At 40.7% G+C, this 26,411-nt stretch overlaps 1 protein-coding gene across 9 annotated transcripts in view; it reads left to right on the top strand.

The window, feature by feature from the left end:
• The window catches only part of APBB2 (amyloid beta precursor protein binding family B member 2), a 181,900-nt gene that overhangs the window by 137,640 nt on the left and 17,849 nt on the right, over positions 1–26,411 (top strand). For 4 of the 9 annotated variants that reach the window (XM_032684724.1, XM_032684722.1, XM_032684725.1 and 1 more), the window contains 2 exons: positions 2,830–2,957; positions 23,720–23,725. In XM_032684724.1, the coding sequence (XP_032540615.1) occupies positions 2,830–2,957; positions 23,720–23,725 (134 nt within the window). Of the gene's footprint in view, positions 1–2,829; positions 2,958–16,682; positions 17,048–17,125; positions 17,332–23,719; positions 23,726–26,411 lie in introns of those variants that run through there. The other 5 variants (XM_032684729.1, XM_032684730.1, XM_032684726.1 and 2 more) reach the window with 5 other exon arrangements.

Here is a 26,411-nt window from a genome sequence, read left to right as displayed (position 1 = left end):
GTGCTTTGTTTTAAGAGTTAATGTTCACATTTTCCCATATTTCTCTCTGTCTATTCCATTGTTCTTTGTTGGAAACCCATGTGGGTATTTAAGCCAAACTGGTGAAAAGTTTTGGTCCTCTTGAATGGATATTTCAATTAAGACTGCTATTCGTTAAAAAAAAAAAAAATCAGCCTGACAAAACAATAGAGACAATGTGCTTTAATAGGTGGCTCCCGAAGTAAATTGTCTTCTTGATTTTAAAAGAATTCATTACAACCAACCACATTTTTCTGCTTGCTATGTAAAGGTTCAAGAGTGATTGGAAGAAGTGTGTTTTAGAGAGGAATCTGAAAAAAATAGTGCTGTGTCACTGGCAGCTCCATCAGATGGAGCAATTATAGCAGAAATCTATTATGAGACTAGAACTGATGACTGCAGATAGGGGTTTTAAGATTGCCTAAAGATTTACTTTAGCTAGAATATAATGAAAAGTGAAATTGAGGCTAGGACCATCACCAAGTTTTCATGATTTAAAAAAACCACAAAACAAAACACAAAACCTCCCATACCCTGGTTAAAATCCTGACCCTGCAGAAGCTTTGTTACTGGCTTTAACGTGGGATTTCATGCCCTTTGCTCCAAAAGAAATTCCCTGTAACTTTGAACGTCTACTGTCCTGTAAAATCTAAAAAGAAAAACGCTACTCATCTGTTTGTGTTGCTCTTCTGCCATGCATTATATTTCTCTACGTTACAATATCACTTAGATGAAAAAGATGCGTTCTTGCCATTGACCTGTATACCTCAGCCTGTAACACTTCTGGGTCGTGTGCTTGCATTGAGCCTCTCTTCCCTCTATTTACTTTCTCTGCATGGCTCTTCCCTTTCTTCATCTCAAACTGTGAGATCTCAGCAGCTCTTCAGCAGTCTGAGACATTAAAGCCTATGCTCAAGCTCCCAGTCTGTCTAAATAATGTCTTTTTGCCCTATGCAGTGTTTTCATCTCTAAAATAGCTTTTGTATAATAAGGCTACAAAAATTAGCAAAATATATTGTTTCTGGTTGCGGACAAGCTGTCCCTTGAGCATTACAAGGATAATTTCCTGTGACTTATGTTGCTTATCTGCCCATTCTCCAATTTTTTTCCAGCTAATTTGGTTTCAGTTTCATTGCTCTAATCCCAGTATATTTTGCATGATGAACAGATTTTACATTCTTGTAATAATTTCCTTTTGGAGCAAATATTTAAGTAGAAAATGGATCCAAAAAGCAATCTTTGTGACACTTGGCATCATTCTTTACACAATTTATTTACTGCTTCTGCCCTCCAAGCAAATTTTTCCCACTTTTTCTTTGTGATGACTCTGTTTTCTCTTTGGTTTCCTTCATCATCCTGGTCTGTCTGGTGTCATCCTGGCTTTTGTGTTTTATTTCTTGTGTTTCTCTTTCTGTATACCGCTAGCAGCTCAGTGCTGCTGATTTGCCCCATTTTTGTCCATGACTATCACAGCTACATCTGTTTCTGCTTCTCTAGGAGCAGCCTATATATACAGCCTTGTATCTCTGCCACAGCTGTACTTTTTCCCATCAGGCAAAATATTCTTGTGTTGGCATCACATATACCAGGTGTCCCCTATCTCTCCCACATCCCTCTTGGCACTTGCACTGCCAGCTCTGTGTCACAGCTCCTCTTTGATTCACTGTTAGGAGATCTGGGGTTGGGAAGGAGGTGGGCAGTGCCTGCCCTGTGCTGCCTAGCCTACAAACTGTGGCAGAAGGCCCCCAGAGTGACATGAATTTATTTCTTAGCCAGACACAAAATTAGACATCATTGAGACTTGAGCCACTGTAACCAAGTGAGAAGAGGATTTCTGTGCCACTGAGGTGAAGGAAAAGATTGGTTTTGAAACATTTGTCAGTAGAGAGTCAGATCCTTTCCATTCTTTCTGTTCATTTATAGATTCTGGCACAATAGAGAGGAAACAAATTACTCTGTGTTTAGCTCATAGGTTCCACCTTCTTCTTCTGATTGGCAGGAGCTTGTCTTGACTATCAGCAATAGGTCCGGAATCACTTCTGTGGTCTGCAGAGTATGTGTACGGCCTCCAAGAAGAGAGGTATTGCATGTGATAGGACAGGCAGCAGACCTATTACAAGTGCTAGCAATAGGGGGAAGATTAGCATTTGTGAATTAGCATCAAAAGGAAAATTGTTTCTAAATTTGTTTTCTGTAAGGGGAACAAGCATTATCCTTGTTCTTACATGTCAAAAGAGTAAGGGAGAAATCCTGGCTCCAGGATTCTGCAGTCACTAGCAGAATTCACAATCTGGTCTTAATGCTAGGTTTTCCCCTTTAATCATTCTTCAAAGAGTCTTTTGTAAGTCCTTTGACACATACAAATTGCTGTCTCTTCCCATAATCCATTGGTAAAGTTTATGGAAACAAAACACTTTGAAAGAAGAAACTCTACCTCATGGGGGTACAGGTTTTGATATAAGCGTTTGCTGTTGAGACAGACCGTGACCTCTCATGGATTTGGAAGAATTTACTGAAGAAAAGATGAACACAGAATCTGTTGAAGAACTCAGTAGCTTGGGCTTGAATGAGTTGCATTTAAAATACATCAAAGCTTTTTGTGATTGGCATTGTTTAAACATGTAGTAGAAAGAAAGTATCTTGCATCTTTTTCATACTGGAAGTATATGAACTAGTTTTCAATTGCTCTTGAAACAAACCAAAACTTTGAGTAAACTAAGAGGAATCAAGTCTGAACAGCACAGATGCCTTGAGCCCAGTCGGTTTGAGAGGGGGATGTGCTCTGTAACTGTACTTTGTCTGGAGTTGCAGGGCAAAGACATGTACCTCATACTGGAAAATGACATGCTGAACCTGATTGATCCTATGGACCGCACAGTTCTGCACTCACAGCCCATTGTGAGCATCAGAGTCTGGGGCGTGGGCCGTGACAATGGTCGGTAAGTCTTTGCTCTCCTTATCCCTCTTGACTTGGTGCTATTTTGGTCTACTGATACAGAGTACATGTAAGTGTGTTCTGGGGCTATGGGAAGGTGGGTAAATTCTTATTTTCTTCCTAGTGTTACTTTTTAAACTCTGCTTTTCATAGTGTATCACTTATATGCTGCTTTGCTAAACCCATATTGAACAAACCTTTCAGATTAATTTAGCCAGGTGCATAAAACTGCATACACAACATCGTTTTGTTTCAGATTCATGTAATACTTTTTAGTATAAAACCATGTTTTCAAATATGTCCTATAGTGTGTTTCTCCTGGCTATGTGAAAGCATTTCTTCCTGCTTGTCCAAGTTAAATGTGCCACCTATGCTCTGATTGTATGCATGTGTTGCCACTTTCTTGAGATATTTGATTCGATGGAGAAAAAAGTTGGATTGAGGAAAAAATAATGGTTTTAAGCCATTACCATTACTTCTAGCTCTTGATGGAAGAAAATTCCCAGGGGTGTTGCAGAACACTAAGATTTGTCCATGAAATGTGGCTTGCCTGGGAGCTGAACTTCCTCCTTTCTGTAGGGAACAACCAGGAGTATGTGCTAAAGGCCTTCCTGTCCTGGAGGCAGTCTTTCCTTAGGTTTCCTTCCTGACTGGTTCTTTTGGTAACATCTTTCTTTGTCAGGTAACATCACTGTGGGAACAGGGTTGTGAAAGTGACTGACTTGGAGCAGGAGAGCGAGCTGTCTCCCTGTCCCACTTGGAATTTTGACCTAGCAAAAACATTGCCATTCGCATGGAGTAAGTCCAGGATCTTAGGACACTACCCGTCCTGACACATGGGTAGTAGGGATTGAGTAACACTTAACAAGCTGCTGCTGTTTATGTCCATGTTTGATTAGGGCCTAGTGGTCTTCTATGATGGAGTAACTGTATCAGTGGACTAAGGAAGTGTTACAGGTGTCATTTATCTGGAATTCTGTAAAGCCTTTGACATGGTCCCCCATAACATCCTTCCCTCTAAATTGCAGAGAGATGGATTTGATGAGTGGACTGTTAGATGGATAACAAATTGGCTGGACAGTTGCATCCAGAGGGTAGTGGTCAACAGCTCAGAGTCCTGATGGACATCAGTGACAAGTGGTGTCCCTCAGAGGTCCCTGTTGGGACCAGTATTATTTAATGTCTTCATTAACGACATAGATAAAGTGATCGAGTGCACCTTAAACGAATTTGCAGATGACCCCAAGCTGAGTGGTGCTGTTGACACACCTGAAGGACTTGTCCAGAGAGACCTGGACAAGCTTGAGAAGTGGGCCCATGGGAATCTCATGGGTTTTAACAAGACCAAGTGCAAGGTGCTGCACCTGGGTCAGGGCAACCCCCAGTATATACAGGTTGGGGGATAAACAGATCAAGAAAAATCAGCCCTGCCAAGAAGGACTTGGGAACGCTGGTGGATGAGAGGCTGGACATGACCTGGCAACGTGCACTTGCAGCCCTGAAAGCCAATTGTATCCTGGGCTGCAATCAAAAGCAGCGTGGCCAGCAGGGCGAGGGAGGTGATTCTGCCAATGTACTCTGCTCTGCTGAGACCCCTCCTGCAGTGCTGCATCCAGCTCTGGGTCCCCAGCACAGGAAAAACATCAGCCTGTTGGAGTGAGTTCAAGTTGATTAGAGGGATGGAGCACCTCTCCTATGAGGAAAGGCTGAGATAATTGGGATTGTTCAGCCTGGAGAAGAGAAGGCTTAGGGGTGACCTAATTGCGGCCTTCCAGTACCTGAAGAGAGCTTAGAGGAGAGATGGGGCAAGATTATTTACAAGAGCGTGTAGTGACAGGACATGGGGGAATGGTGTCAAACTGAAGGAGAGTAGGTTTAGATCAGATCTTAGGAAGAAATTCTTTACTGTGAGGGTAGTGAGGTGCTGGAACAGGTTGCCCAGAGAAGTTATGGATGCCCTATCCCAGGAAGTGTTTAAGAATAGGTTGGATGGAGCTCTGAGCAACCTGATCTAGTTGAAAGTATCCCTGTCCAAGGCAGAGGAGGTTAGAACATGGTGATCTTTGAGGTCCCTTCAAACCCAGAGGGCATTTTATGATTCTGTAATTATCAAGATATTTGCAGTAGCAGGCGGGGGTTTTTTGTCTCCAACTTCCGATGGAAAATGTCATTTCAAACCTCAAAAATCTTTCCCAGTAAAAGATTTTCTGAAACTTCTGTAATCCTCCTCAAAGTTTCTGATTATCAATGGCTAAATTTCCAAGAGGAAGGGTGACCCAATTCCATCTTTCTAATTTTTTTATTTTTATAAATGACTGATGGTTGGAGGGGGCAAGTTAACTGGTTTTTAACTGATCCAGATTTTTGAGAGATCTAAAAGGGGGAAATCCAGTTTGAAATGCTGCAAAGTAAAAAGGTTTTAACTTCTTATGAATAAACCATTAGAGTGCTTTGTTTGCATTAGAAAATGGTCGCATTGCACATTTCCCTTCAAGTCAGATTTTGTAGTGGCTTGCTAGTTCAGTCAAAAAATAAATAGAGCATCTTAAGGGGCACCTACATGTGATGTAGCTTTACAGACTAAAGGAAGCCAGCTTTAATTTTTATTCTTTTTTTTTTTTTTGAAGCATTTACAGTTCTTTTTCCAAATACTTACATTTCTTTGAAAAATAAAATAATTCCATTATGTTGTTTATAAAATAAGATAATGGGTCATATTTCCTCAGGCTGGGTACCTACCTCTCCTAAAGACAGAACTGGTCATAGAATCATAAATATTTTAAGGGAACATTTAAGAGAAATACGCCTTTTGCTACCAAGTGACACCAATAATGTTGTTAGCTTTTGGTGAAATATATCTGGAGTTGGGAGGCAATAGCAGACTCTTCTAGATGAATATAAGCCCTATCAGTAGGGCAGGATTTGTTGGGAAAGATCGTGTGTGGAGCTCATTCTGTCTACTCTGACCTACAGATCTACCATGATATCCCACAGCATTCACCAAAAATTATGTACTGGACACAGGAAATAGCATCTCTGATCCCACTCCTGCCCATTTACATGCCACATCTGGGGGCCAAAGATGAATTCCAGTTCTGCTGAGACTTCTGCAGAAACTCACATCTCTATTAAGAAAAAAAAAAAAAAACAACTCAGTTATGGCATATATGGGAGAAGTACAGATCCAATTTAAAAAATACAAGCAACAAGAACCCCTCAAACAAACCTAGTTCTACCTTTTGGTCAAAAAAAGTAGAAGCTTTCTCAACTGTTTTCCTGAAAAGATGTTGTTTGACAACACAGAGAACCTGGAAGAGCAAATAAACTAACCTTTTGTCATGCTTCTACTGTCAGTAATGGGAGTGGGCCTTTCTATGTTCAAAGGGAACATTTCTTGTTTCAAGAGAAGATGATTTTTTTAGATTGATTGCTGTAAGTAACAGCAAGAAATAGTTTATTGAAGTTTATTATATATTGTGTTTATGTATTAAACACGCAATCAAAACTAGCCTTAATATTTCATTTGCTGGCACAATAATGTTCTTAGCCACTTCTATTGGAATCTATTTTTTTTCATAAGATTGATTTCAGAGCTTTCCTATTCTTAGCCCTTTGTAATAATCTTGATAGGTGCTTCTACAGAAATTTTGTGTCCAGAATGACTTTCAGGACTGGAGCCCACCCTTTTTGAAATGTAATTTGTTCAATATTTTATTGACACATTTTAAAAAATAGGACTGCAGGAAAAGCAATGTAGCCATTATTTGTAAGTAAAGTCAGACTGCAGGTGATATTAAATAGCAGAAGATCCAAAGGACAAGCAGAAAGAACAAACTTATGACTGAATAATCAGATGTACAATGTGTTTTGGGCATAGAGATGTTTAGTCTAGGAAACATATTTTGAAAGGTAGCATAAACGATGTAACATTCACTAAAAAAGCACTAATGCAAGAAAAAAGCATTTGGTGACAAGAGAACACGAGCTGAGAAAAACATATTATTGAGCTGGAAATTGCACTGCATCTCTTTTCATGTATATATTAGCACACAGTCCTTGGGCTTATCCTGGTAAAATCACCTGTTGCTACTGAGGTGAGAAATAGCAGAGCCATTCACTGACTGCAAAAGCAACTTTCCCTGATTATGAGTTTGCCATCATCAGAAAAAAAGTGAGGGGATCACATTGCTGCTTTGATGGATTAAGCATCCACAAAGTTAGTGACATCCCAGTTTCTTGGATGAAGATCTCCCAGAAGTTGTTGCACTTGACTTTTGTTAATTAGCTATATCTTCTAGTCCAAGAACCTGTATAAAAAACATATTGGATTTGTTGTGAAAGGTAGTGTTTCAATTTTAAAATACTGTAGAAATGTGTATTTCCCTATATTTTGATCTGTTGAACCCCTAAATGATCTGCAGGCCCTCCTTTTAACTCTCTTTTGCTTGTACTAATTTATTTGGGTAGTTTTTGCTTTGGAAGATGAAGAGGTTTTCTAATGACACCTGACCAGATGATTTTCTAAGCTATGCCATAATGAAAGATTGATGAAATACAGAGATCTGCTGATGAAAGTTTAATCTGAGGATGTGTCTTCTAGCTCATCTCAGGCAGAAACGTCTTCCAGGAACTAATCACTCTCCATACATTACATTAATATCCCGATCTCTGGAGTTTCTTATTTAACAATCCTCTGATAAGCAAAGGCTTCATAATTTTGTTAACTTGAGTTGTGTGGTGACTTTTTGTTTTGAAAGGTAGCATCCCTTGTTTTCCATTAATCAGTTGGTAAAATGTTTGATTTTAAGAAAGGCTGGAGCACCTTCAAAAAATCGGGAACAAAAGCAGGTTCCCACAAATTAGTGGTTATGCATGTATATATGTGTACTCTGTGAGGTCCTATGTTTGATACATATATATGGGCATTAAAGGAAAATAAATGTACTCTGTATGTGCAACCTTTTGGCAGACTTAGTTTCTTAGGTGATATTTTGTGATTTTTAAAAGTAAAAGCCACTATGCTGCTGTACTGAAAACAGAGCCCTGATGATTTGGTTAGTATTGTTTGTAAATAAGAAAAGTCCTTATAGTTGCATAAATGGTTTGATTTCAAGGTCAATAAGGTAATTGTCACATGGAAGTGTCACAGGTGTATCAGTGAATAATTGTCAGTGCTGTGTTTGCTTCTTAACAAGCCACACCTGCTGTGTTTTTCTCCTCGTCATTAAAAGCATGTTTATAGCCTCAGTCTATTGAAGCTATAAAAGGGCTGTTCTTTTCACTTGCAAGCTGCAGGACTGTACATAAATCATTCCTCACTTTGGGTTTTGTCTCTCCTTCTTGACTGCTGGTGCACGTCCTTTGCCTTCTGAGCTGCTCACTAATAAGGAAGAGAGAAAAGGTAATAGCCCATCAATTTTGTAAAAGAGTTTGTTAGCACATTTGCCTGAATCCTCCTATATCTGCATTGCTCTTCCACCAATCCAAAGCCTGTCTCAAGTTTTATAATTGACTGAAAGACCACAGTTTCTTCTCTCCTGGTGTCTTCGTACAACAGCAGTGTATTCAGCTGAAATGCTCTGTGGTTAGCTGGCCAGGAGGGCTGCTGGTGGATTCAGGAGACCAGCTTTGATGGGACTGAGTATGGAACTAGTTACTGGATGGTGCAGGCACCTTGAATGTTAGACAAAACACGTAGCACATGTCTATTCATCCACTAGCTTTGTCACCACATAGAGCAGATTTGTTTCTGCTGTACAGTTTGTGTGTTTTCCTGACAGTCTGAGCAGGGAGCCTGGTTGCTTTTGGTTCTTAAGTGCTGAAAGAGGCACATTCTCTGCTGTTAGGGTTTTCTGACCACAGGCACTTTGACTGGACAATGTGAATGTTTTGTGCTCCCTCCTCTGTCCTAATGATGCCCACTTTGTCAAGTGGGGATGGTCGGGATCCCTTCATCTGCGTGGATGTCCATTGCCCTTCTCTGAACTGCTGTTGTTTTTCTGCTGCCTAGACACTGGAATAAAATGAAGCTGGGATTCAAAAAGGGGAGAAAGGCAGAGAGGGCAACTGGATTGAGGAAAGTGGAACAATGGACAACCAAAGACGAAGCTTAAGCTGCCTCGGAAGGGTAGAGCAGACAATAAATGGATAGATACCCCAGGTCAGATGGATGTAATCCTGTAAGGCTGGAAGAGAAGAAAGTCCTAATAACAAAACAAATTATTATCTCAGGAGCTGTTAGGACAAGAGAAAACTATTGGAGTGATATAAGTGAGGAAAATGGGAGAAATCTGTGGAAAATGAGGAATAAATGATATGAAGTGATGGCTCAAATTCCTCAGAATATGGAGAATTAAAAATAGAATGCTCTCTTCCTGTTTCAACAGCTTAATAAAAATGGCCAGGTTTCAGAGGTGTTTAACACCTGCACTGTCCACTGACTTAAGTAGGATCTCTGTATATGCAGTGTATTTGAAAATCAAATGTCTAAATTCAGATTTAAGAACCTTTCTCTAGATCCAGAAATGGAAATTTTCACTTGAACAACTGTTACAACAGGTTAAATATTTTCTTTTTAGTTTTGAGTGTGTGTCACACTAAGAGGGGTAGGGACAAGTCTGGCTGAGAACTGGTTTGTTAGAAGACAGAACAGGGGTGAGTGGGGAGTGTGGAAGCTGTGCTGCATGTTGAGTGCCCATCTCATGTCACCCTATATTTCCCAGCTGAGACTGTGTACTTAGAGATATTACCTGGCTTGAGCTCCTGTGCTTGTCTTATCATGTGGACATGAGACTTCAGGAGGGATACCTGGCCTTAGACAATTAAAAGCTAAGAGAAATAAAGAGAATAAATACAAGTTTAGTGTGGTTAGGATATCCTTTTGTGTTTGTAATTTATCATTCTTTTCAGAAAATATTTTGTATACAAGCAACACAACAGGCTTCAGTGATGCATTGTGGCTTGTAGCTACATCGTTCAGGGAGGTGTTTTAAGATCTTCCTGGATTGCCCTCCTTTTGAGGTGATGATTGAATGTGCTCTGAGATTGAGTCTTTCTCCAGTTCCATGAAAAAAGCTTATCAAGCTGCACAAGATAATGAATAATAAACTTTCCCTTCTGCATTAGAGACATGGTCAAGAAAAGCAGAAAATAAATTAAAACTGAAATGGTGTTTGCACCTGCTCTTCTGAAAAGATAACACCCTTCAAAGAATGCTGCACTAATTTCAGCTGCACTCTTCAATCTCTGAAACACCATTAATCAATATTGCCTATTCCCTTCGGTCCCCGTAACCTTGAAATAAGGACAAAACATACTGTGAGGAATCAGGTAAATGGGGCATAGGTGAAGGATTACTCTGGAGGAAAAGGATTTTACTGGCTTTCCTGACCTATATTTTTAGCTGGTTTTTTTTTTACAATTATCATTTGCTTTCTCCTCTTCCCTAAGGTAATTGCATCTGAATATCCCTTTCTATATGTCTTGGAAGCATTTTTCCTTCTCACTAAGAAATACCTTAGGTGATTGTTTATACAAAACTTCCCATTTATATCCATAAGTCCTGACATCATTGTTTGGAAGTGCAGTGTGTTCTAGGAGGGGGTAATGAAATAATCCAGCTGTGAAAAGGGAAATCCAGTCAAGCTTACAGAATCGATGTATTTTCAAGCAAATACAGTGAAGTGGATGCAAAAAAGCTGCACGTGTGCATTCATATTTTGATTCATTAGACTGGTTTATTTTAGCTTTGGGATTTAACATGAAAGAGACGGTAGACCGAAGATGTATTGAAATAGGCCAGTATTAACTTTTCATGTTTGCTTGAGTGTTTTACTCCTGATATCAAGAGAACTTGTGACATGCCTACGTATTTGTAGACCACTGGATGCCTCCTGGCATGTGGTATATGCAGTAGTAAAACAAGGTACAGATTTTGTCCTGTGTCGCTCTCTAAGCACAGTCACAAACTTGACTAACTGCGCTTGTATAATAATTTGGGATATGCCTCTAAAATATATGAGGATGCTCTTGCTATCAATTTACCACTTCAATTATTTAAATGTCATATCTGCCTGTGGATGCTTTTCCACGTTTGCTATTAGCTCATTGCAATTCAAATATTTATATGCAGTGCATTTTTATGTAAATCATAGCATATACTGTCTTATCCTTTCCATGTATTTAGAAAGCCTTTTCACTTCAGGCTTTTTATTTGGAGAATGGTATGTTGGCTTCTTTCCTAACAGTGGCTCCACCAGGGAAAAGGGCCTTTGTTTTTCAGTGGTATTCAGAACAATTTGGCCTCTGGCAATGGAGGTAGATTGCCTATTGAAGTCTCTTTGATATGTGTGCAGATTGATTAGCAAAAACTTAAACACTAATTTGAGCAAACTAAAAGATTTTTTTCAACAGATAATTCAAGCATCTTAAACATTTAGGGGTTTAGTTGCTGACTGACTTGTTTCTGTATTTAGAAACTTACATTAACATCTGTATTTTTTTAAAAGAAATTTGTGCTTAATGACTTTGGAAAGTCTGTGTGCATTACATCTTTTTTTGTGATGGTCATCTTCACACAAATACTATTCATCTTAATGCCATAAAGATAATTTGAATTTATAATTTGAATGATGCATTAAACATAGAACTTAATTATCTCTAGAATTTCAATATTTTACAGCCTGAAGTTCCCCTCTCCCCACCTTGATTAATTTCAAAGTTGGCTGATGTACGCTTGTGCCCCCTGAGTTGGACCAAATTCCCCTTGTAATTGATGGGAAGTTTTTTATTGGCTTCAGCATGAGTTGAGTTAGTGCATAACTTAGAGATGGACCTGGAAAACCTGAATACTGCTCGGCAAAATCAGTGTAGTACCTCTAAGAGTGTCAGGATGGTATAAATGTTATTTCTTTAGCAGGGCTAGGGTGGTTCATGTACGAGAACAAAATAGCAGGTGGAAAAGTAAGGAGCCTACTGTGACTCTTAGAAGAGCATGAAAGAGTTAGAGGTCTGCAAGGTGGCTGGCTTCAGTATTTGTCCTGGTGTTCTCCTGATCCTATATTTAACATCAGTGAAGTAAGCACATTTTTCCACTTTGGACAAGAACCTGTGAAAGTGAGCTTGCCTGTGTCCTGGGGTACCTGTTAGTGACATGTGGCAATGTTTGTAATGATACTGTATTTGTCAACAGAATGTAGCAAAAGAAATTGTAGATTACTTACAGAATTATTTTTCAGTAGCTCAGACTGAAGGGTGCACCTGGGTCCTTATGGCCTGTCCTCTGCAATTACAGACAGTCTCAGAGCAGTTAAGGTCATTCTTTTGGCAAGCTGATCACAGGTGTAGTTCAGTTTGCCAAGGGTGTATTGAACTGCTTTTGCTTTCTAGTTGTGTATCATCAGTCTTTCTTCATAAAGAAATTTATTTTCTGCCAGTTCCTTTTTGCAGTGCCTGAAAAATGTAAAGACACTTTGCATGTGTATCTCCGACAATGTAGATACACATTTAAGATTAAAAGTACCAACATCCACAAGAAAATAGACACACTAAGGAAGACTCTTTCTTTCTTTTTGGGGGACAGTTATGTGTATTTATTTAGGAAAATAGCTTTTCATCTCTGCTTTTGCTCAGCTACCATCAGGAACATAATGAGATGAATTAGAGAAAGCAAACTTGCCCTCCATTTATGAAGTACACACACGGCTTCAAAAACCAAACAAAGCTCTTCTGGAATATTGCCAATCCAGGCATTCATAAATGACATATTCATTTTGTCACTTTGGAGCCTTTAGGATTCAAGGTAGTATTTCAGATTTTCTTCATCCATCAGTGGATGTTAGAAACTTGTTTTGTGATGTGTATGGAGATGCTCATGTACCTGTCGGAATCCAGGATTTAAACTTTATTAAATGTTTCCTCACTTGCTTCTCGCCTTTTCTCCTCTCTTTTTGAAAATAATAGGAAATTTCAGGTAAATTAGAAGATTGGCACTGCTGGTACTGCTTGTTAATTTGTGATGAAAGTATGGGAGATTTTAAGCTTCTAGGTTGTTAAAGACTAAACAAAATTTTTGTGCTGAGATTTGCTAGAAGGACTAGTTTTTTGTTTCCTGGAAATGTCAAAAAGTTTTACTTCAGGGATAGGATGGGTGCCTCAGAATAGCAGAAGGCAAGGCTACCTTGAGAAACATTTGTTTCTCTTCCTGTAGGGCAGAAGTGGAGCTTTGGGTGCTGCAGGTGCATGAGCTGGGATGCAAACCTGCTTCTGCTTTTACCTCAAGTTAGGACTACAAGTCCGTAGTTGTGAGCCAGCAGTGTGAGTGCAGCAGCTAGGACTGACTACCCTCTGCACATACAGAAGTACACTCTTGGCCTCACAACGTGAATGTGTTGCTATAATATCATTTTCCTTTTGTTCAAGCTAAAGCAAACTGCAATCTGAACCCAAGTTCTGTACCCACAAACTCGTTTTCTTTTTTCCTCAAAATTATGTGTATGTGAAACCCTTGGATCTAGACCTTGCACATGCTCAGGGTGAGTATGAGGATCTCAGACACTGATAGTGTTTTTGTTTCTTCAGCCCAGCCACAGCTCTCCTGGTATCACCTAGGCTTGGTATTTCACTATGAGGAAAACAGCTTCTGGCCATGCAGTAGGAATAACTGTTCAGTTTGGGGAGAACACAATCCCACCCCTGTGTCTAGAGTGTAAGCTAATTTCATTTACTCGAGTGCCCTGCTGTTCACTGGCAGTTTAACCAGAGAATTGGGCACGTCATTGCTGCTGAGTGCGTGGAGATCTGCCTGGATTCTTTACAGTGTTAAATACTGATTCCCTCATTATGAGCTTGGCTGAACCTCATCCCCAGTGGGGAACACAGCAGCTTGGGAACATAGAACCCAGCTATGGACCCATGAGAGGGCAGCACATGATAGCTGGGAGAGGCTGGAGCAACACAGGTGGTATTTATACACCAGGCATGTCCCAAAACACCCCTGCTGCCTTGATTTGGCACTTTTGGCAGTGCAGAAATTGAATTTGTCAGGTCTTCATGAGCTGAGAGCTCTCCTGGGCAGTTTTCACCTTGCCAAGGCTGGCTGCTCCTGATGTTTTTGTCAGTGTAAGTTTGATCCACTGCTTGCTGCAAGCTTATTTCTTTTGCAACCTGTAGGTAAATTGCAGTACTAAGATCCTTCCTGTGTAGGGATTTGGCTGCAAGTTCACAGCACCGGCTGGCAGTGGGAAATGAGACTTGGTGTGGTGTTTGTGCTGGAAATTTTTTTCACAGTGTTTCTGGTGGCAATTGTTGCTGGGGAGAGAGCCTGTCAGCCAAGCTTGGCAGCCAGTGCCAAGTACTGTGACTTCCATGGCTGGTCTCAGAGCTTACTGATGATTATTCTTTACAACACAGTTCGTGAAAGAAGATTTCTGTGTGAGTTTCATTTTCAGAATACAGATATTTGGCCAAGTAAACTGGAAGAAATCAGAAATCAGACACCACCACCCCCCAAATCTTATACCTTAAAATTGAAATTCATGTTTGAATTCCATTTTTGGGTGTGACTGAGAATTGGTAAAGCTAAGTTTTGCCAGAAAAACAAATGTGAGGCGCAATTGTAGTTACTAAGCAAATTGTGTATGCACGAATGGGAAGACATTTGGCCCAGATTGTTTTTCAGAAACTGCCTGCTGGCCAAGCCCTGGGAGATTTTTCTGTTTCTGATGGCAGAGGTAAATCTGTTGCCCTTTTCATACTTAGCAATTAGAAGCAACAAACCTGGAGGAACAGAGGGTGAGGGGCAAGGGAAGCTGAAATGCTGAAACCAGAGCAAGATATTTCTCGAAACTACAGAGCCAGCATGTTTGTATCCAGTCATATCGTTACTGAGAGGCACACAGGCGGTAAGTATGGCATCTAACACATAACAAAACATTAAAACTAACACAGGATTAGAATTTAGTCCCAGTTTACTTACTGGATAGCCAGCTAAAAACTTGAAGACTGGGATGTAGTTTTAATTTTTCTTTTTTTACGGGTTTCCAAGGTTCTGCTGAATCTCTTTTCCTCTCTCTGTACTGAAGAGAGGATCAGGGAAGAGCAGTTCTCTCCCACAACCTGTTCCAGCATATTAAAATGGCAAAGTCTGGGTTCTCTCCTTAGAAGCCTTTTAAGTAGAAGTCTGACTTTGTTCTCACAAGTGCTGTTGTTTGGCCAGCTGGAAGGCTACCATATCCTGTTGTATGCTACTTGCCAAGAGTAGAAGAGGAGAACAGCAATGGAGAGGGTTGTTGTAATAGTTATCAGATTAATTCTGTCCCCATTTTCAAATTTAAACAAGTTACATTGAATGCATATTGGAATCTGGATTAAAAATGTAGTGAATGTGTATTTTACCGCATTAACCAGTTTCAGGTGCCACTTTGTCCATAAAAATGGCCCTTTTTCTCCCCACAAGTGAATTCCAGATTTGTTTCAAGACTTTTGAGAAGTTACTTGTACAGTGCAAAAATTATTATGTGGCCTTGAACTCACTAGCACTGGGCATTCAGCACATCCAAGGAAGAGTCAGAACTGTTTTATCTTAGGCAGCATTAACAGATTTGTTTATTAAATTCCTGCCTGTTACTCCCTGGAAATCAGCGGAAAGCTTTTGGAGTGGCAGAGGTTGTTGCTTGAGCTTAACTGGTCCTGCCAAACCTTGTTGATGATACACAGGAAGGAAGGAATCTCACTAGGCTCTGAGGGTATATTTAGGTGGTGGAAAAACATCCTGCTTCTCATGCATCTGTGTGGCTCAAAGAAGTGACTGCTGGAAAATTGTCTTTAACTGCTTTTCACCTTCTCAGCTCTGCTGGTGGAAATATCCATGGTCACATTCCCTGCTCTGCTTTCACTCATGTTGAGCTCCGATAATTTAAAGAGACTGGTTGGTGGGCGTTTGCCATGTTGGCTCATTTTCCTTGAGGACAGGTGTGATCCCACAGACAGCTCTGCTGGCACATTTGAAGGAGCAAGTCCCTTCCATGGGGAAGAGTGACCCATGTCCTTGCAACATTGTAGTTGTTCCTTGGTCACAGTTTGCCTTTTCCTGGTGTTCCTTGCATCCACGAGGAGTGATGTGCAATCCTGAAAGTAGCTGTGAAAGCCAAATGCCCCGGACGGGATTTAAGCCCTGCCACATTTTAAGTGCAGTTCCTGCAGAAGTGGCTCTTTGTTGCTGGTTGACCACATTTGATGGGGAGTTTTGCCGGATAAAAACTGGAGCTCCAGGACCATTGTGTTTACTGCCACCTTTAGTGCAAGCAACACTCCTAAATTGGATTTACTGTTACTGCATGTGCCAGTTCTGTAAAATCAAATTATTCAATGTGTTTGTTTTTGCAGCTCAAGGATAAATCTCACTTCTAACATAAACAGATGTAATTTCATTGAAGTAAATGCAGTTGTACTTTTGTCTGAATTTTTGGATTTAGCTGTAAATCTTTGTTGCCTTTTTTTAAAGATACTTTCTCTATTGTGTTCAGTACAGAACCACATTGTGAATGCTTTGCAGAGTTTTCGGAAAATTGGGAGTAGAAGACTCCCTGTGCACTTCAACTTTCTGCAAAAAATTGCTTCTGTCACAAAAGATTAGTCTTGGAAGTTTACAGGCTAGAAACACAATGTGTAGCAGTGAAGATTTGTTAAAGGGGGAGGAGAGGCACCTCTTCTGCGGGTCGGAGCGTGGAGAGCGCGGGAATGTAAAAGGGTTGGGAAGGGAGGAAACGACACACGGCTGACAGAGGAGCTGTGCCTTCCAGGGAGAAGCACCCACTCACTCACAGCTGGAGCCGGCAAACACAAGCATGCACAGTCCGTGAGGAGAGTGGGAGCTGACATGATGTGTTTCAGCTCGATGCAAAATGAATGAGCTGCTGTTCTCGGGGGTATTCGGCCCCCGTTGTTGAAGTACAAGTACACGGCTGCATCAAGTGCACTTTGCATCATCTGATGCCTAGATACACGCTAACAGAGACGGGGACCAGTCAGAGCGTTGAGTTGGGTGTTTGTGTATGACGTGCTTGGCATTTAATTCCTGTTTGCTGCAACAAAAAGGTAAGAAACTTAAAAAGTGACGAGAAAAAACCCTCAGCCCTCCCTCCCCACCCTCCGTCCCCCAGACAGCAGTCTCACAGTAGGAGTAGCCTTTGTCTCGAGCTGTATTTTCAAAGCTATGGTCTGTTAGTCAAAAGCTCCTGTGTGGATGCCTGCAAGGCAAATTACAGCTCCTAGTGTGACAAAGGCAAGTCAGATTTCTTTTCTCCAAGACCTGACACTTAACAACCTTCAGGAGAGCACTGTAGCAGAAATGCTGTAACAGAGGGACCGTGTGCTGAGCGGTAAGTATTTGATGCTGTTCTCCCTCTCCTTTATCCCTTCAGATGCTGCTCATTTGAGCAGCAAACTACCTAATGGATCCCAATGATTAATAGGTCTGGGGGGCTGTGTTCTGCTCAGAATTACATGTTCCTAAACTGGCTGCGGTTACTGACTGCGTATTGACCAGCCTGATTCTGTAGAGCATGATCATAATTTGTTTTGATTGGTAATACCCTAGATGAAAAGATGCTGTAGTTAAGAACAGCAGAAACCTCATTTGCTCAAGAGAAGAAAACTCCCTGTGTTTTCCTCCCAGCATACGGTGCCTATATAATTATTTATGTATAATTCCCAGCTAACTTCTAGCTAGCCAGTCTGGGCTTTCTTCTTTCAGCCCATAACTGACAGTGGAGGTTGAGTGATAGGTGTAGATCTCCAGAAGAAGTGGACATGTTTCATGACAGAACTATTGCACTGTATGTGGACATACCTGCATGTAACAATATATTTACTTGAAGTAAAATGGTTAACAGCTCTTCTGACAGAAGAGGAAACTTCATGATTTAAATGTAATATATTGCCTTGAGGTCTCTGTACTTGCTTAATCCTTCTAAATTTATAAAGAATTTGCAGCAGGAGAAATTTCATTGATTTGTTAATTGAGATATAGCTTTGAATCCTTATTAAACTGGATGCAGAGGGGGAGAGAGACAAGCACATTTATCTTTTTTTTAAACTCAGCAGCTTTACTTTTCCATCAGGTTTCTCGCATGTTATGGAACCTCATTGCTCTACCTGTTCTTGTGCAGTAATTTTTGCTTTCTTAAAGGACAGCATACATTGCTGAGTCTATGAGGGGAGTATGTGAACTGTTCACCTCTTAAAACTATGGCTTTAATTATGTTCTTGTAACTGTTGCCTTGTGGTTAGTGTAATTATAACAACTTGTGAGCGAGGAAAAGAATATTATTTAGCCCTAAAGCATTTATCAGTAAAAAGTGGCCTATTTATTTTCTTAAGAAGTTAAAAGAGAAAAAGGGGAAGATTAGTGCAGTTTTCTTATATAATACCAGTTAGATTTTTTTTGTTTGAAGTACAGGTTAATTTTTCCTTTTACAACAAGTGTGTGTGTTATAAACCCTATCTATAAAGACGTTTTAAACATTGACCAGTTGCAATACAAATGGGGAACAAACCATCTGAATTACTATTCCAAATAATTGTGGTGTGTATTGAAGATCTGTGGTATTTCTTGTATTGTTACAGTCTGTTGGGTATCCTCTTCAGCAAGGCTTTATGGTTCATCATTTGGAGTTTCCTGTGTTTCGTGACATGAAGTAAAACTTACTATGGGCAAAGTTCTGATCTAATTGCTGTTAGACTGCTACCATTGATTCAACTGCACTGTAAAGCTTTAATTTGTGTTAGACTGCAGAGTTTTCTTCAGTGTAGTTTAAGATAGGCTGAGATAACCTTATGCTCTGTGTAAAGTTAATACAGGTTAAAACCTGAAATTTTAAAGTTCTAAATCAGAGAATAAGAAGTGTTTGTTTTCATTTCTTCCTATTAGAAAATAACTGGCATGTCCCTGAATTTGGTCTGGTATCTGCCAAAGAAAACAACATAACCTTTTTTTTTTTGTACTGTTTTGATGTTGGTGTGACAGTAAAACATTTTCTATATGCTCCAATAATTTTCCAAATTGGAAATATGTTTATGGCTGAATTTAATAATTGCTTAATAACTTAAACCAGAAATTCTTCTATCCAAGTGATCCTTGTAAAATGGTGGTCTAGTGATTGGGGGAAAAGGTGGCTGCTGTTTTAAGAGTACAATTTAGTCTTTACAAAATGTGGATTTGTATAGCATGTCAGGCTGCCTCATATTTTCTTTTTATTTTAAAAATAGAATCTGACTAGGTTATAGTAGTCTTCATAATATATGATTAGCAACAGAAGGCTAGATCAAGCCATCAATTTTTAAGCAGAAATCTTTCCTACCAGTGGAGAATTGCTTAAAAATTGATGGCACAATCTGGCCCACTGAGAACTGGGGATCCTGCAGAAAGTGTTAGTTGTACTTCTACTCAGTCTCCATCCTGGTGGTGGCAGGGACCCAGAAACACAAGGCCAGTTTGCTGGAATAGTCTGCTACTTGAATACTTGTTAGGAGACAAAAGGCTTAAGGACTATTTTTTAAAAAATAATAAAAAAAAGGTTAAAAAGCTACCAAGCCCTTAGAAAAATTATAACCCCCAGCTATTTTTGTTTCATTGAAAGAAACTGTATTTCTCTAGTGGCATACAAAAGTGAAGGACATAATCATTCTTTAAGCAGCAGGGAGACTTCCAAATGCACAGAAATTAAGGCTGTTTCCTTTATTTGTTCATGTTATGTTGTTGAAATGTAACTACATTTTACATAAACATTTAGCTGCATTAAGTGCTACTAGACTTTGTAATGACAAATTAGAGAACCAGAGTAGGGCCTCTTTATGCCTCAGAGGATGTGCTTGGGCAAATACTTATAACTGTAAACAAAGACAAAAGGCTCGTGCCACGCATCATTATTTTTAATGAAGAAAAATGTGTTTTACTCCACTGGAACTCTACAGTAATTGAAAGCAAAGACATTTCAGCTGTTTGTTATTTCTTAAGAGACATGGTCAGGGCCACTGCTGGTGGGTGTAGTCCCATGTAAAAATCTTGAAGGACCACGAAAGTTGGAAGGCAGACCTCTGTACTTGCTTATAGTGTAGTTACCACACAGCAGCCTTATTTTTTCTGATCTGCTCAAAAAACACAACTGGGGAAGTTGCAGTCAGCCAAACTCCAGGGGAAGCTACAGGAATGAAGAGGTGTGAAGTGTTAACAGTGTCTTCACACAGTTATCTGAATGTGTCAGTCACCAAAATGGGTGGGCTGTAAACTTGACAGATACAGGGGAGTAAACTGTTAGTACTCTCCCAGGCTCATGTTCTGTGCAGTGCCTCTCTACAACATTAGCCGAGCATGGGAGCTTGACACTTAAATACCTTGTTGGAGATGACAACAAGAATAAAACCTGTTGGGTTTCTTGGTGTGGTTTGCTCTCCATCACACTGTAGTCTTACATTGGCTCTTGTTGAATTAGAAGACACAACAGTAGCAACTGTGGAGTATTTGGAGTTCAGAATAACTCCAGCTGTCCCAGTCACGGGGATGAATAGGCGTGAGGGGCACCTGAGCTGCTGGGGCTCTTGGGCATGTTATTTCAGCCCTGCCAGCTTCCCTCTGTCCAACTCTAAAGGTGCTAATTGGGAAACAGCCTGGAATAAATGTGCCTGGCAGAAGTGATGGGGAGGAGGAAACTTACCGCCTTCCCTGGGAGGCAGTGTCCTCTTGGGGCTCTCTCTAGGAGGGATACTCCTTTCTCACACCTCTGCAGGCTGGAAGGTCGTGGGCTGTTTTCCTCAGAGGTCTTGGCCTTTTCCCCTCAGAAATGAATCTCAAATTCGGTGTAGCAGCCGTGATACAATTTTCTGGGGATTGTCTTCCCAGGTTATTGTCAGGTTCTGGCTTGACCCCTTTTAACTCAGTCAGCTTGGAAAGGAATATGTAGGGCACCACAGCGAAGCACTTGCACAGCTGCTCTAGCAGCATTTCTGGCACTTAGAGCCACCAGCAAAATCTGCCACTTGAACTGAAACATTCCATATCTGCTTTTTAGCCTTGGGGCAATTTTTTTTTAATCTATTTATTTATGTTTAAAGGTGAATCATTCAACCATATTTGAGCTACCAGAATGTAAAGAGAATACAGGCAAATAGTCTTCTCTATGAAAATGATTAATAAATTACAAGACACTCTATGAGGAGATGTTGAGTGGACTGGAAAGCTGTAATTAACTGGTTAGAAGCAGGATGCAGCCTCCCTTGATTCGCACGCATCCTACAGTGCGAGAGTCCTTCAGCCAGAGCCCCACTCGTTCCTCACTGCCTGAGGAAGTTCAGCAGCCCAACTGCTTGTGTTCCTGAATTCCCTCCAGTGGTCTTTTCTTCTTACTGACAGCTGCAGTGGTGATTGTTCTGTACAGTTGTATCTTGCATAATAATTGGGGAATTAATAGATCTCACTTTCAGAGTTTGATCCAGCAGGTCATGTTTTGTGTCTCCAGGACATTTTTTTTCCTCTCCTCCCCCTAGTATATTGTGTCTAAATTATAGGACATTTTTTCCAATATAATGTTTTTTCTGAGAGATAGAAATCTCTATTTGTCAACTTCATATAAAGCCAGTGATTAATGGACAGAGAAAATTGTATATATTTTGCTTCTCATACTACTTAGAAACATTGACTGTATTTTCTCAGAAAGTGGAGTGATACTACTTTTTCAGTTCTGATTGGCACTGAAATGTAGCATCAAGGACATTTAGGCTTGAAAGACCTACAATATTTGCAGTGCTGAGATCCAATTTTAACCCCTTACTTTATAAAATATTAGCAGTAGTTGAAGTCCTAGCTGACTCTGCAAAACCCAATAGAAAGCCCATGTAGCTGAAGTAAAGGAATGAGTGGGGTTTTGGTTGGAGAGATCCACACAGGATATTGAAGAAGTGAAACTCCCAGTTCACTACATGGAAGAAGTGGAGCAGAGCACCCTGTGTTTCTTCTTCGTGATGAGGCTGTCTCACGCTTCCATTGTAAAATTTCTGGGAATGTCCGTTATATTTATAATTATGGATCATCTTTCCAACTTGACTGCTTTCATAGAACAGCCCAGGTTGGAAGAAATATCAAAAGGCCATCTGATCCATCCTTTCATGGGAAAGGGAGCCAAGATGAGATAGTCTAGCACCTTGTCCAGTGACACCTTGAAAACATCCTGTGGTGGGAGCTCTGCTGTATCTCTGGAGAGGTTGCTGCAGTGAATTATTTTACTTCACAAGGAGTCACATAGAGGTTAGTACAAGGGACAGGGGATACAAGTTGCATCAGGAGGAGTTTCATCTCAACATGAGAAAGAAATTAAATCTCTAGTTATGTGCATTAGCTAACCATATGCTTGTTTAGTTAAAACCTGGCTTAGAAAGCCTGTGTTTATTCCGGTTCTACTCACTAAGGCATTTCTAAGCAATAGATCATTCCCTGTAAGCTTTGCAAGCTTGCTGATGTGAGATATCTCATGGGAATTGGATCCCTTCCCTTCAGTGTGCTCTGTCTTTAATCCTGCCCTTATTACTTGAGATGGCATGATTTTTCCAGAGTTAGTTACAAGCTGGGATGATGTAGGGTCCCACATTTTTGTGCGCATGAACCATGCTCAGATCCTCACTGGAGGTAAGCCCTTCTTAAAAAAGGGAGCTTGTGAGATGCCTGCAGCAAGCAGGAGTGGGAGTGCAGCATTAAACATCTCTCTTCTCAAGAAAGGTTATTATCCCTGTAGAGACACTGTGCATTGTGTCGAGTGGTGTCCAATATTTAAGGAGAGGTGGCAGGCAGCAGGCAGCAGGCAGCAACCCACATCCCTCCCCAGCACAGAGAACCCTTTGTGGTAACATCACAGGAAACAGTGTGCTGTCTTCACAGGACAGCTCCAGGAGTGCCCGTGTCCCTGCAAGCTCATCCTGCTGGTGTTCCCTGGTGGCTGGCATGACCTAGAAAGCAGCCGGCTGCAGTGAGTGCCGGGGCTCAGGGAACACCAGCAGGCAGAGTGGATCTGCAGGAAGGCGAAGAAGGGCAGCCACCGGCCAAGGAAGCTTGTGCCTCTCCTGCCCACCTTCACCTGCAGGAAAGGGGTGTTGGTTAAGTCATACCAAGAGTTAGTGGTTGCTGAAGTGTTTCAGAAATGAAAGTGTGTGGTGATTTTATACCTCCTGGCTTCAGCTCAGCACTCGTGAGGTTGTTCCCCCAGCTGTCACTTCTTTTGGAAAAGGCATTAAAAAAACTGAGGACAATCTTTCTACTCTTTCAGTTCAAACAATGTAAGGTTTTCACACTCTGAAGAATTATTCTTGTTTCTTTAGTCAGTGTCTGCTGTAAATAGTGTTATTTTGGATGAAGGAAGGTTCATGCACTTTCTATATCTATTTATGCTTTCTGCATACTACTTCCTGGACTTATGTGTGGTATTTTAAGCTTTATTACTTCTCACTGTTGGTATGTCTGTGCTGCCTCACTGAATTCAGCTGATGCCTGCTGGCTTCATTCCATGTTTCCAGAAATACAAACTTGAGAACAACAAGATTCAACAAAAGAAGTGTCAAAAGGAAATAGTGGCAGTATGCTTAGATACGCTGTGCTACAAACAACAGTGAACACTAAATGTACAGCACTTTTCAGCTACCCTGCCTCATCATATGTTGGAGCTCTGTCTGCTTGAGTGCTTTCTAACTTGTTCTTTCTGTTTCTTCATGCTTCCCGGGATTCAGAGAGAGGTAAATTATTTTCATTTTTCCATTTTCGTGTTTATCCTTCCAGCATGCACCAAACAATGTTGTATTGGTTTGCTTGTATCAGTGAACAGAAGTTCAGCTTCAATGAGTAAATTCCTGTCTCTGTGTCACCTTTTCACCTTACTGTTAACAGAATTGTCAAGTTGGTTGTTTTGTTTTTTCCAGGTCCCAAACCCTCTAATACTAGGACAGTTTAAAATCATGTGATGCAGGGGTTCTAATATTTGCTTATAGTGTTTGAGATTAAAATTTAGATTATGTTGCTCTCCTGAATCTGAAATGCAAGACAGTAGTATTAAAGTCCCACCTTTTATTTGAATTTGAAAAAAAGCATGATACTAAAGCAGGGGATTTAAGAGCTAAGTTTAGCAAGCATTGGAAACATCAATAGTTATTTCCTATTTTTAGTATTTGTTTTGGGTCCATCTGGGTTGCTCACTTGTCTTTCAAGTTTGAAGAAAAGTTTGTTTGATTTGTTTGGATGTACAAAGGGGTCATTTGGAATTCTCTACAATGCTTCCCATTTCATGGGAGAGCAGACAGTAAGGCATTGTAGTCAGGTGCTTTGCAGCACAAGGGCTGCAGCCACTCCAAAGGCTCTTAGCAATAGAATTGCATCCCTTAGATGAGATTTGGGGTTTGTTTGCTCTTCTAAATTGCAAAAACTTCAAAGCGGGACTGGGTGGAAGGAATATGGTTTAGAGATGTGGACCATTCCTCATGTTTGCTTTGTGGAATATAATGAGAACAGTTTCCAGGCTTGACTGTTTTTTAATCAATTCTTTAGGCAGTGTTGGCCTGGGGAAATGTTTGAACTTTCTTGTTTATGGCTTTGCAATCTAATGCAGGTTTCATGAATGTAGGAAGAGATGATCCTCCCAGCCTAACATTGGCAAAAGTGTGCTGCAAGCAGATTCGTGGGTAGTGTCTGTGCACAACCGCTGTGTTCTCTGTCTGAATAATAAAGAGGAAGCATTGCTTATAAAACAAATCACACTGGAGAGATTAACTATTCTGGTGTAGTCTGCTGTCTTATTCAGTTAAATCTTTAACACTGCTTTGAACATCTCAACTTGATGTATTTCTTTATTAAGTCTTTAGATATTCCTTATAAACAAAAGTCCACACCTTCCAATTAGATCTGGAAGACAGAAGTATTGTCAAAAATATTCAGAGGTTCATAGGCATAATAGCACATTCATTTACTTAAAGGAAATTCAGGATTCATCAGAAATGCTAGACTGGCCATCCTGAGGAGTTAAACCACCAGTTTACAATGCTGCACAGGAGAAGCAGCAACTCTAATGGCCTTGACAAACTTCCTCATTTGTGTGCGTTTTCCTTGAAAACTGCTGCACAGAGTAAGAAGGCAGGCCCCTGCCTGTGCACATTTAAAAAATGTTGTTAAGCAATTAAGGAAAAAAAAAAACCACCATGAAAACTTGATGTTGATCAAGTCAGTGGTCAGTGAATTTCATATGATCTGTCACAGAAGTTCTGTCTTTTGTTAAATCCATTTATAAAACAAGCAGAGGTCTAAGCTACTGGTTGCCTTTTCAGCTTGCCTTGTCTGTCTAGCAGTTGGTGAGCAGCAGTAAGCCCCACCTGATCCCCAAGCACCAGCAGGATGTATAGCTGGGCCCCCTTGGGCTGCTGGTCCTACAGGAGAGCAGTTTCCAGGGCACCACTTTGGTGGTGACCACAGCCCATATGATAAACTGTCGTCCTTGCCACAATGGTTGTACTTTGGCCATGTGATCATGAGGTGAGGTTGGGAATAAGGACCAGCATGGAACATATGTCTTAGCGATACAATCTGTACTCTTGTCACTGTGCTAGCAGAGCTCATGGATCTGGACAATACAGATACAGAATTGCACTTTGACATGACTCTTGTCGATGCAAATCTGTGACCCTTTGCACGAATAGGATATAGACCTTGGTAGTAGAAAGGGAAATGCTTTGTAATCTCTCAGAGCCACCTTTCTGGCTTGTAAGGCAGTGGTGGAAAGGCTGACAGGATTCCTGCCTCCCCTGCACAGGAGGAGGTAGTGAGCAGTGCTGAGACCTGGCAACCGCGACTAGGGGACTGGCTTCCACAGATGCATGAGGATCAGGCCACAGGAAGGAAATTGGAGTGAAAGTCATGCAAATGCTTTGAGGCTTGGAAGTGCTGGGCTCTGAAGGGCTGAGCTGGATATCAGACATATCAGCTCTGAGAGGGCTTGAACAAATTTTGGAAGCATGCAGAACTGTGGCAATGATAAGACATCAAAGAAAAACCGGCAGCTGTGAGTTTTAGGGCCGCCAGATTAAAGCCTCCGAGTATCACACAAAGTAGCCGTAGCTCCTCCTTGAGAGTTAGCAAGTGACATTATCAAGGAATGAAGCAAACAGCCTTTCAGCAGGGGATAATTTGCCCTACAAACTGTATGCTTGAATTAGAAAAACAAGCTACACTCTGTCAATGCCAGATCATTTGAGGAGAATTTAATAAATGCAGAACTGATGTTTTGCTGCAAGGAAATCCATTTTCCAATTGTGTAAGAACTGAAATAAAAGTCTCCCAAAAATCTCTGCTTGGGGAAAGCATTTTCACTCACTGAATTAAAAATTAGTGTCTAGGGTAATGTAGTGGTGGCCCAGTGTGCCATTCTGAGTTGTAGCT

Source organism: Chiroxiphia lanceolata, chromosome 4 (genome assembly GCF_009829145.1).
Source record: "Chiroxiphia lanceolata isolate bChiLan1 chromosome 4, bChiLan1.pri, whole genome shotgun sequence".
Lineage (NCBI taxonomy): Eukaryota > Metazoa > Chordata > Aves > Passeriformes > Pipridae > Chiroxiphia > Chiroxiphia lanceolata.
This window is presented reverse-complemented; position numbering and strand designations above follow the sequence as displayed.